The sequence below is a fragment of the Lepisma saccharinum genome, chromosome 21 (assembly GCF_977018435.1).
Source record: "Lepisma saccharinum chromosome 21, izLepSacc3.1, whole genome shotgun sequence".
Lineage (NCBI taxonomy): Eukaryota > Metazoa > Arthropoda > Insecta > Zygentoma > Lepismatidae > Lepisma > Lepisma saccharinum.
In genome coordinates this window covers 12,112,462-12,125,256 of record NC_139249.1, presented here as the reverse complement: position 1 = coordinate 12,125,256, position 12,795 = coordinate 12,112,462, and the positions used below count along the sequence as shown (strand labels likewise).

At 41.7% G+C, this 12,795-nt stretch overlaps 1 protein-coding gene across 3 annotated transcripts in view; it reads right to left on the bottom strand.

The window, feature by feature from the left end:
* Window positions 1-12,795, bottom strand: part of Kdm3 (Lysine demethylase 3) — a 444,114-nt gene that overhangs the window by 45,496 nt on the left and 385,823 nt on the right. For all 3 annotated transcript variants that reach the window (XM_083142382.1, XM_083142384.1, XM_083142385.1), the window contains one exon: window positions 5,360-6,851. In XM_083142382.1, the coding sequence (XP_082998508.1) occupies window positions 5,360-6,851 (1,492 nt within the window). The remainder of the gene's footprint in view (window positions 1-5,359; window positions 6,852-12,795) is intronic.

Sequence of the window (12,795 nt, the reverse complement as noted above, 5' to 3'; positions counted from 1 at the left end):
TTGTTTATTTTATTTTATCTTGTTTTGTGTGTGGTTTTCTTTTAACACTAGTGGACTGTTTTACTGTTGTTTCTTTCCGGTTTAATATGGCTTCTGCTGTACTGGAAATTTCAATAAATAAGTTAATTAATAGATGTCGACTAGTGAGGTTATGAATCACAAGTACCGGTGTATAAAAGTTTCTTCATGTTTCAGCTCTGTATTAAAGATCTCAAATTAATATTAGATTTCCCGGTAGGTTCAGGGATGGAAGTGAAGCAGTTCATTCTCGATCACTGTATAATGATCATCATTGGAAGTGTCCTCATTTTCACGTGGACAAAAAAATGAGTCCTTGTTCTAAAGAATGTAGGGGAATATAAATTATGAACAGGCACTTTATTTGAACTAAATGAAAAGGAAAAACAAGTGTCTCCTAGAAGTTTTAAGTATAATATCGTGTATTACGTACGAAATTTTAAGAAGTGGTATTGCAACTTTTTTTTCTGTAAAGAAACGTTTGGGAAGGAGGGGAGGGAAGGTGGGGGGAGACACCTGAAACGTCTGCTAACTAGGCCACTGTTCATTCCCTTCATACATTATTCACGACATAGCTGGACCATCGTCCAACCGGTCTCTGCTGGCAAACTGCCATTTCTTTGACACGTAACTTGCTCTCTAATGCGTTCTTGGGCTCAGAGAGCACGCAGCTGTGCGCGCACGCAAGTTTAAGAACAAGGGAAATAGTATGGATATACAGAAACTTGGAAAATCGATCTCCCCCTTCCTGCCCTCAGCTGAGGCCAGATGGAAGATGCACTGACACTTTCCTTTTTTTTAAAAAAAAAAAAAATCATTTCATGCAGACGAAGGGCTGTTGGCACGACTTCTTGATTACCTTGGATACGGAAGCGAAGGGACCGAGCATGTGGTGCAAATTAATTACTTTCGCGTGGGAACGCTCGACTTTCGTGACAAGTAAAGACTTGCCAGTTTAGATGGTATGTGTTGGCAGAAAAAAAAGTTCCTAATGTGGGTGTAAGCAATGAGGATAGTCGCAATCAGATTTCTCAATCTAGACTCTTGTAGGCAAAGCTTAAAGTGGAAACTGTTAGCTGGGGGGATGTTAGATCGAGTCTTGGGGATAGATGATTCAACGTGACGACAAGGAGACAGTTGGATTGAGATGTCAAAACTTTGCTAGCTGAAAGTTGACAGATTCGTACGAAATCATTATTTGGCATTGATTTCTACATTACCTTTACATTTAAAAGGTTTCAGAATTCAACTGGTTCCATCAGTCCCTTGGTGTGCCAAATCTATGCTATTCAAGAGGTATTAACAAAATTAGGTTTATTTGCGTACGATTGTTTCTCAACTAGGCGAAGGAAAAACTAGTGCTTCCATGGCTAAAAAAATGTACTTTAGAATCCGTATGAATGTCTATATATGATGGGATTTAGTTTAGATGTAGCAAGTTCATGAAGCAAATCCATGCAGAATTCCCATTTGATTCCTGGTGCCAATAATTCACGCATAATTACAAGCTTTTACGAAATACCCGGTCAGCACACACCCTGCAACATGTAGTAAGGTTCTCACACACATGAAACCTTCCATGTCTAAATAGTCATCTTTTTTAAAAAAAAAATCTGTACCTAGCTGCTTTTAAAAGTGGCTGTTGACAGTTATTTCTTTTGCAATAATAAAAGTAACGTTATCAATAGATACTTTATGATACTTATAATGTTAACTTGAACATTTGTAACATGGAAGAAGAGCAAAATTTGCAACTATGCATCTTCCCTGGATGTTATGCTGGATTTTCGTGGAATCGCCCAGAGGTCGGTCAGTTTTCATATATTTATTGTACAATTAATGATCATTGATTGTGTACAACTTATTTGCAAGAAAATTTCCAGAAGACAGTAACCGCAACTGGGTTCCTTTCTAAAATGAGTAACTGTTACTTTTTAGCCAAGTAACTGTAATTCACCTGACACTGTGTTGAATACCACATCAAACAACAACATATTGAGGGGTTCACATCGTAGGAGACATGTTAGTAGAGGATATGCAATGTCCAGTATTATTCCCTGCATTGCAGCAGAAACGACGCCGGTGGCAAACAATGCGCACAATGCTTTACTGCGCTAGTATCTCAAACCAACAGGTCAATCAACAAACAACAGGCATCGCCATAATGCGGTTTCCCTTCCATAAGACAGTAAAGGGCGATGCATAGGGAATGATGTTCTATTGTACAGTTATGGACACTTCTGGGTTGTAACGGTTCCATTGAAAGTTAATGGAATTGTTACGACCCAGAAGTGTCCGTGACTGTACATTTCCCATAGCAAGCAGAAACGATTTCCCGATGCTTCCAAGCATCTCTTCTCCCCTCCCTTTCTCTATTTGCACTGATTTTGTGATTTTCCACTGAAAGAGCCAATTTTCTTCATTCTCATTTGCAACTGAGGATGTACTCATAAGTTTCTCGGATCAATCATTAGCAAAAAGTCTCTCTTCTGTAAATCGTAGTGTCAAATGGCATGGAGATTGCAATGCATGTCCAATTTATTATGATAATTCGTAAGACACAAATAACTTTAATGCCTGTCTTGGATAAATGTATACTCTATATATGCAGTCTGCAGAAATTTGGAACATACTCTTCAAGAATTTCCACCTTAGTCCATCTTCAAAAGTTAATAAACTACAAATCATTAAATTGGGAATATTGATATTCAGGTATGGTATATCGACAAATCAAGCAGTCAATAACATGTAACAACAACAACACGGTTGTGTAGAAAATCACTGATATCCCTTTATTCAACTTCATATTTCAAATTACTGTCATGAATATGTGAGCATGTGTGCATGTGTGTGTGTGTGTTGTCTCCCCCTGCCTACAGTTTAGATTTTTATTCCTGTATTTTTTCTGTGCAACATATAGTCTTCCTTTGTTTTCAATATTTCCGATGTAATGGGTACACTGTTGTTTTCTAATACTAAAATTTCGATGTAAACATAGTGAAGAAAAGGCTACAAAGCCTTAACATCACCATGATGAAGAAGACGTAATAAATAAATAAAACGCAACACCAAAATTTTGCCACATTACATCGCATCATTGATAACTTTTGTCCTGCTTACAACCCCTATAACAAAAATTACATTGTCTATTTTTCCCCCCTGACATTTAAGCACTAAATCTGGTCCATTTACTAATGATTTAACTTTTGAAGCATCCCTGATAACGACCTATAAAAATATCATGTAATTCGCATTCTACCAATTATTATCACTTCACATACAGTGATAACTTCACATACACATACTGACCGTGCTGTAGAGGTCACAAGTCTACACAATATTCCAATTGAGAAAGGAAATTCATTAGTTTTGGAAGTCTAAGTGAGTATTTCAACATATTTGCATTTGTTCTACAGAGTTTGTGGTGCAGAAATAATAGTTTCTCCAATTTGGGTTAATTTGAAGATGGTTCATTCTACCAACTACTCACCCATATCCCACTGATGGGGCTAGTAACACGGAATACGTGTTGAATAACTAAGTTAGGATAACTGACTGCTTTAATATTACATGACTAGCAATTTCCAGATATTTCATGCCAAATGAATTATTATCGATATAACAATCATTGTTCGGTGACCCATGGAACAGTTTCCTATAGATATCCGTGCTCAAAGTGGAAATTTCTAGCATGGGGAAGGGTTAGTGGAGTTTTAGAAGAGGAGATGGATGTATGTATGGATCACCATGGAGACAACGTAGTGAGTAGGGTGGGGCACAACTTATGCAAATTACCTACATGTGTTTTTTTTTATAAAAGTTCTCTTAACTGTGGACTTTGACCACTGATTGATATCCTCAAGACAACATGACTAACCATAACTTTATTTTTTACAACATACACATAAGGTAGGCTTGTTTTTTGATCAACCACAATCACATTCAAGTTACCCTTCCAACAAAAATCAACTTTTACTAAAATTAATTCATGTAATGTTGTTATCAGCAACCGAATATAGCCTGTTTTGCTTTCAAGTGTCCATATGGCGATCTTTTTTGATAGTAGAGATACTTAACTAATAATGCCCAAACGCAAGGTAGCAAATATAGCATAAGGAGTAACATAAAATGGCATCAACTACTAATTTCATAGTTTACAAGCATGAAAATACACAACATATACTGTATACAGGGTGTTCTAAATATTTCTGTTCTTTGACAACTGACATTACTAAACAAAAAAGAATCAACATGCAGAAAATTGAAGGTGAACTCCTCTCTCTTCGTGTGTACTCCTAGTTTCTTTCTGGCATACTTTTTCTACATTGTAATGATGTGTTAGGGATTCTTGCCAGAAAGACTACCAACATATTGGGGACTTAGGGGGTATTACACATAAGGTACTTACTTCACCACATGCTTCTCAACATGGAATACCCAATGAGAATAATCAGGAGATCCCAGGTTGGATACCCGGTAGTTTGTATCCCACTTATAAACTGTGGGTCCAGTCCACATTGGCCATAAAGTTGACTTAAAAACTCAAATCCACGGGGAAGGACGCAAGTGTAACCCCATGTTGCTCAGTATTCAACAGATTACGCCCTGGCTTCTCCGAGGGTTCAAAGAGGGGGACTGCCAGGTAAGTACACATACTCATTTGTAATGTCTTTTAACTGTGAATATTTTTATAAAAACTGAAAATAAATTACAGTTCCCTAAGTGGGTGCTCACAGTGTTCCTGTATATTTTGTCCATAAAATCATACAGGTAACGTACAGAGGAGGCTGGGATATGTCACTCATGTCAGTGACAGTGTACAAATGGATGGTAACGGTGATTTTTGTAATTATTATAATTTCTATGTAACTGCACCTGTATAAACAAAGGAAGCAGCTACTCCATAACCAACTGGTGTGTTGAATTTGTGATAAAAAATGTGTGGGTCTCTAAGCCCCTAGGTAAGTTTCTTGTTGGACATTCTGGGAAAATAGCATGTCCAATAGCTCTGTCATTTTCCCCAAGTCAGCTTATTGAACTATGTATGCATGTATTGTGAAAACAAGCTGAATAGAGATAAACTACTAGGAGTTTGTGCAGAACTTTTCATCTTTATGGGGTGTAAATAGTCAAAATGACAAATTGGGACTTTGTATGTGTAAAGACTACTCTGTCGCCAGTCGACAATGGATAAAATGATCGAGAAGTTGACGTGGGTCCGATCATGGGTACAGTGGTGTGTAGAAGCAGCACATGGGGAAGTACTTACTTGCAACACCCTGTATACAATAAGCATAAATCTGTAATGTGTTGCAAATGCTACAGGAATTTGAATGCTTACCTGATCAATCGTTCCTGTCGATCTCTTTCCCTCTCTAGGAGTTCCTCAGCGGGATGGCCAGGAATCAGGTGAGTTCCCACGGGAAGGGGCGGGTGGTACCTCTGCTTCCACAACATCTCTGGCAGTTGAGGGTACAGGGGGCCGTGGATTCCCAAAGGTCCACCCGGATGCATGGAACTTAACGGGTGGGGGTTCAGCAACGTAGGTGGGTAGTGGGACAACGACAGGGGGGCTTGCGTAAGAGCAGGGGCGGGATGTGGTGCACCGGGGGCGGGGGCGGGACCGGACCCCGAGTAAACGGACGTCGGGGGATGAGACATGAGCGTCTGATGCTGAACACTGTGTATGTGCCTGACGTGCGGCTCCCCAACGAGGAGACTCGGATCGCGCCACACGCGCACCGGCTCCTGTTTGTCCAAAACGAACGGCGACCGCTGATGCTGCTGTTGTTCCTCCGAAGCCGACGGCCTGGAACCGCTCCGCTCGTCACTTAACGCACTGGAACGAGAGCCCGAACGCTCATCGCCGCTAGAGCGGGCTCCGTCGCCTCGCAAAGAGCTCACCCCAGAGTCAGAGCGATCGTCCGGGAACCGCAGCGCCGTGTCGCCTTCCATCCTCGGTGAGGACGGGCCATCCTGAGCTGTGGGACTCAACCTCTCCTCTGTCCTCTCCTCCTCCTTGCACTCTTCCGCACTGACACAGTCGCACTTGCTCTCCTCTTCTGGCGCTTCCTCTGCCTCCTCTTTCACACTCTCTTGAGCATCCGCCTTGGGTTCTTCCGTGCACTCTCCTTCTGGCTCTTCCTCGGCAGGTACTGGGGACTCACTAGTGCTTGCATCACCAACTTCATCACTTTTGTCGGGAACCGAATCGAGCACTTCTACTTTCTCGTTTTCCGACGCACCACTAGTTTCCTGAGCAGGTACTTCCTTTCGTTCACTCTCTTCGACCGCTACCACCTCTTGCTTCGCGTCACTCGAACACGTCGATCGTTCCTCCTCCTGGACGGGCGACTTCGCTCGCTCGTCGCTCGGGTCCTCCGTCCGTTCGGGTACCACAGGGGCCGCGTCGCTAGGGTCTTCCGTCCGTTCGGGTACCACAGGCACGGGAGTAGTCGATTCCCGTTCCGTGTGTTTCACAACCACCACTAGATCACTATCGCCGGCGTTCGTGTCCTTTTTCTTGAGCGCAGCGAAAGTCCTCACCTGGAGACAGTCTTCGACGCGTATCTGAACCCTGCGCAACTTGCTGTTCGCTTCCTCGAGGATCTTCTTGGAACTTGCGTTGAGGGTCACCACCTCCGCTAGCTTCTTCTTCGCCGACTTGACCTTGTTCTCGACGTCCTCTTGCGGCCGCTCCGGGTCGGGGGTCGTCCGCCTTATCGCCTTTTTGTTCTTCGGCTTGGCCTGCTGCGGCGTTCGGGAGTAGTTTTCACCGCTCGATTTCCGTTTCCGATCCTGGCGAGTTTTGGACCCGAGTCGTTCCGATTTGTCTGAAACAAGAACGAAAAACCTTGGTCAGAAAACAATGCCTAGGATACATGAACATATAATGTGCAAATTTCAACTTCCGGAAACCAAATTCAACATTGAATGACCTTCACAAATACGAACATCTAAAAGTTCTAAGGGCCAGGTTTCGTTGAAGCAAGGAACACACTCCACTATCCTCCAACACCACCACTGTCGCAACAAAAAGACAAGCAATTTAAGTTCCAGATACAATGAAACTTATTTATGTGCGAGTACAATCAGCCTCGCTGGAATCAACATAAACTTTAATAGTGCTTTGTTAATGAAGCCACAATTTTAAGGGTTAAGGGTAAAGGGTAATCTGAGCTTCAGTGTTCTGGTTGACCTAATTTCAAACATAAACTAACTAACTAACTCTCTAGCCTTCTTAAACCCGAAGGTTCATGGCTGCAGCAACACAGGCCTTCCATCTGTCCCTATCTTGAGCAAGTTCTATATACTCTTTTCCATCCCTACCGATTTCCCTTAGATCCATCTCGACGTTGTCCCTCCATCTTCGTCTTGGCCTTCCTACTGGTCTCTTACCATCAGGTTTCCCAACAAGAATCCTGTAAACTCCTCTTTCCTCTCCCATTCGTGCCACATGGCCTGCCCACCTAAGTCTTCTTGATTTAATTATTCTAATAATGTCTGGACATGAATACAAATTTCAAACATTGTCTTTCTTAATAAATAGTTTTACACAGGGAGGCTTTCCAACTGTAGATTTTAAAAGAACATTGTTCATTTGAGTATAGCCGGCTTCCTTGACAGTGGTCAGTATAAAGCACTTCGAAGGCAGGTTCCGAGCCCAATTCAGGCACGTTTGCCCCCACCTTCCATTTCATAATATCACAATTCAATCTCATCGTCGCGATTAACAAAAGGGGTAGAAAAGGAAGGTAATAAACAAAATCATAATGAAGGAACGCCCGAAAAAATGCCACTGTTCAGATTCTAAATGGGATGCAATCCCTCAGCAATATACGAGTCAGATCAATAATCCAACAGGGGATAAACAATACGATTGCTTAGAACAGCAGCCAAAAGGTGTCCAAATGGACATGTGTCCTTTGAGAACTTTCATTCTGGAGGGCGTGGAGTTTCTTTACACATGCATTATACATGTGGATATGGACGTCCGCAGGACTTTTCCCAGCGGGAGGGGGGGGCAAGGAAGGTACCCAGGGGGGGGGGGGCAAGGAAGGTACCCAGGGGGGGGCAAGGAAGGTACCCAGGGGGGGGGGGCAAGGAAGGCACATTTTCTCCAAAAATAATGTTGTTCCCTAAAAAAACCATTGCTTAAATTTGAATTTATGATGTTCATGCAATAATTAACACATATTATTGTGGCTAAAATGAAATTATATGTGTGAAATACATAATTTTTGTTGACTTTCATTTTCCAGGGGGGCCACGGCCCCCCTTCCGGACTCCCATGCATGTGGACACACAAAAATTTCCTGCGAAAGTTTACGAACGTGCAGGTTAGATGCTGATGGTGCATTCCTTTATGGGAAGAGTATAATTTCCTGTTCGTGATAAAATAAAGCTCGTCTGCTGAGATAGCCGTTGGATCCACACGGATTTCATTTTACAACGAGTTATGTAGAATATTTGCAATTGATTACTTGAAGAATGTTATTCAAAATTATTGGCGAAGGTACATGGAATGATTGAAAGATAGACTGAAGACAGAGGAGGATCCCAATAAAAAAATGCCAAAACGCTACTTGAATCTGAGGCCTCGTTAAAAAAATAATAATGGGGTTCTGAAAATATTTATTATTGATCATACTTTCAAAATGTTTGTTATTATTATTTACATTAATCACTTGGAACCCTGCAACAAAGAGAAAAAAATTCCAGAAAGCATTCACAGACTATAAACAAGTTGCATTAGGGATGGATCGACATTCTACCGATCCGACACGACATTGTAAGTTTTCCTTGAAGAATATGAATCGTTGCTTAACCTCTTTAAATAGATACTTTTCGAAAAAATACTAAGTAATTAAATATTTTTAAAAGGAGGAAAACTATTTGTATGTATTCATAAAAAATTAAAAATTCTTACACTAAATTGTTTAGTCGGTAATAATTTGTAACTTTTACCGATATACCGATGGAATTATGCCTGCCAATATCTGCTACATCCATACCATCAACAAACTGTATGTCATACTTTGGACCAGGGCTGTCTAAACTCGGACTTAACACACTTTTCTTTAAGAGGCCCTACTTGGTGCTTATAAAACCTTTAATTTTATTTGAAGCATTATGTTTCGTATGAGTTAAATGTAATATGGCCCGCAACCAATCGCACAAGTATTTAATGACCAAAGTGATTTTGGCATCTTCATTTACACTATTGGCTGTTTCTTCTTCTTCGAAACTACATTTTCAAAAATGTTATCCCCGAGTGTCTCAAGACGGAAAAAAAGCAAGTTTTTAACCGACAATCTACAAAAACGACACCGTACAACACGGGAAGGAGTGGGGACAAAAATAACATCCTCTTACAAGCAAAACGCGCACCTACTCCAAAGTGTGATACAAGCAGTGGCCCCTCCCTTTGGCCCAGTATTCCTAAAAAAGAACGTCAAAGGTAGGAAAATATGACAAAATGAGGGCTGACTGCCAAGAAAAAGTATACATAACCCATTCCTTTAGAAAATCCTGGGTACGCCACTGGATACAAGACGGCGATAACTAATGGTCACACGACGACCGAACTACGTGGCATGCAGGGGGGGCATGTGAAAGTTGTGTCATGGCTGTTCTGCCGACTAGACACTTCCATTCCTCCTCTTCGGCGTTCCGCGCTGCGAGCGTGTGAAGCAGTCATCTGCCGTTTAGAAAGTGACCCAATTGTGAGAGCTTGACCGCTGCCTCTGGTCGTTATGCGCCTCGGCTTTTCTTGCGAAGCAGGGTGACATGATCCTTTTTTAAAAATAAAAAGTTCGGGGGGGGGCGGTGCGATAATAAACAGCATGCCAAACATAGAAACAATACAAGCGATTTCTTCAAACTGGATAAAAGATTATTCCAAATGAGAGCACACTTCTCACATTCTTCTTATCTCGTTTCAAATGATACTTTGCAACACAAGGCCGTTAACTATTTTTCCACTCACCTCACCATAAGACGACATGCATGGGAAATACGGCATTGGAATTGATTGATTCAATCGAGTTGGTGTTTTAAGTCTACTTTATGCACAGTAAGGTTAATCGGGCCTGGACCTACAGTTTAAAGTGTGATAGAACTATCCACCGGGTATTGAACCCGGAACGTCTTGATTACAAGGTGACGACGCTACCCACTGCGCCATTTGGGAGGCACTCCGTCATTGGATTTAAAGTTACAGCATCCTACAGAAGAGTATTTTATGTATAGTATTCATCTTGTTTAACGTCGCTTTTCTTACTCTAAACATTGATCTCCACGACGAATATTGGATTAAACTCACGAAGGGACAAGCACAGGGGATGGATACCCATGACCGGATCAGGCCTCAGTAGCAACATTAGAGTCCGTCACTCAGCGCCTCGGCCACCACATATCTTTGTCTGGTGGAGCCAGACAACTTGGTCTACCAAATACAGGAGGAAAATGCAGCCAGAAATACAGATTCCAAATTTCGTTTATGGAGAAAACTGAATATGTTGGATAATTTGTTAAAACGTATAAAATTCATAGCAAAATGGTTGCAGAAGTCTGCTCCAATTCAAATGGAACACGGTTGGTGCTTTAAAATGCCTCTCGCAAAAGAGTTTACCTTTACTTGCAGACAGTTAAAGAGAAATTTGCAAGAAACAAAGATAAAATTGTAGACAGAAACGCACTCGCCCTCTCTGCCAGCAAAGGGAATAGCCCCTCCCCCTCTCTCTCATAAACACACGCACACAACACATTTCCAAAGTCATTTTTCAACAACAGTATGCGCCGAACTCGGTAGTGGGGTGACGGCCCGGGGTTAGAGTATCCGCTTCATCAATTTCACATCACTCTCATATTCGTCGCGATTAACCAAAAAGCACAAAGGGTACGCTAAATAACAAAAATACACCAGTGTGTATTCAGCATTATTCTCTTTATCCTATAATAACGTTAAAACGATACAGAAAACGTGACACTCGGAATGCGTAGACAAATAGTATTGGATAGGCATAAAATAGCCATTGCATCGTGGGTATTTGTCTTGGTGGTTCACATTCCGGAAATAGGACCCGAAGAACGCTTTAAGTTAACTGTCACATTAAGAATAACAGCCTCCAAGATTCCTTTGATGGACCCAATAAACGCATTTTGCAAGTGGTGATAAAAACATAAATACCCCCTTCCGGGTCTTTTCCGAAGAAAAAAGAACCTTGGTGTTAATGTGGTCAGCTTTACGCAGGGCGGCAGCAAATGGTCTCCTGTCCTCTTCCCTCCTGCAATGGTGGACGGAGGGAGGGAAACAGCATGCCACGTAGGAAAATGAGAACGAGCAGAGACTTGGCAACGCCGCGAACGTCACAGGCTGGTAGTTCCCTGCGGAACAACATTTCCTCCCCTTTCAAATCTTCTCCCACTTTCCCCGCCGGACATGTGACTGCCCTACCACTGTTATCCGCTCGAGACAAGATAATGTCAGCATGGGGAGGGGAGGAAGAGAGGGGGGGGAGGAAGAACCGCTCCCACCAGCTACAGCATAGCTAGGCATTCGTTGAAGGGCAAATGAAGGTCGCAAACTCCGAATGAAACCGCGACCAAAGCGTTTTAGAGACTCGAAAACGGTCCAAATTCTTGAGGAAGTTTACTTTCGAGCAAGTATATCCAGTGCCAAGATAACTGTCAAAACAAGAGCTTTCCTGCTTTCTGAATCGCCAAAATAAATATGCAAAAAAGTTCAAGGAATTAACGACATTGCTGCAACCACCAGCTTCAGCACATTTGAATTTCGATAAAAATACACCAATGCTCACTACATTTATTATTTTTACGTTTGAGAACTCCCTACTCCTTCAATTATCAAATAAACTAACTACACTTGCAACAACGATTATTGTTAACAATGAGGAAATCACATTGTAGAACTCTCATACGTGCAGGAAAAACAAACATGCCTATCCTGCAGCCATTTTGGATGCATCAACGGATGATATTCAACTTGGCGTCATCACGCAGTGCACTCTGGGAAGAAATACGCATTAAGTCCGGAAAACAGATTAGCACATGTTAAGAAAAAGAGTATGAAAAGCCTTCTTACAGCAAGAAATTTGCGATATTATGTACGTACACATTCCTCGTATGATCATGATAATCCTACCAGGCGCACAATTCCTACTAGACATGTTTTCAAACGCTGGATTTGATCTGTTTGCCTGGAAAATGGTGGCGGGCGTGATTTCGCGAAATGCATTGTGGGAGAAGTTGTTCACTGAATATCCATCAAGAAATTTTCCTTTTCGTCACGCAACGAACTTCAAGCTGGGCTTACGTGTACACCAAGGACAAAAACTTATTATTGGCATAAGTTTACTATTTATCAAAGGCTTGCAGAAAACTGATAATTATAAGCCTGACGACTACAAGTAAACTTGACGAGCCTGTTGTGGACAAAAAAAATGAGCATCTTAGTTTATCTTAATTCTGGGAGGATATCGAAACGTGTACATAATGGACGAGCTTGATAATGTTCAATTCGTAGTTTGAAACAAGGTGGATAATGTGTAAGTCGTAGTTAAAGAAAAATAATGCTAGATAATGACAGAAATTTTATCGACCCTGCAGCCAGGAAATAAAAAGGTGCCATGGAAACACTTTGTACCTTCACTAGAACGAATTTTAGTGGAATGGTATGTAAGTTATGTGAAGGAAGGGAGGGGGGGGGGGGGCAAAGTATACGTAGCAGCAAAAGCAATTGCAGAGTTAAGGGTT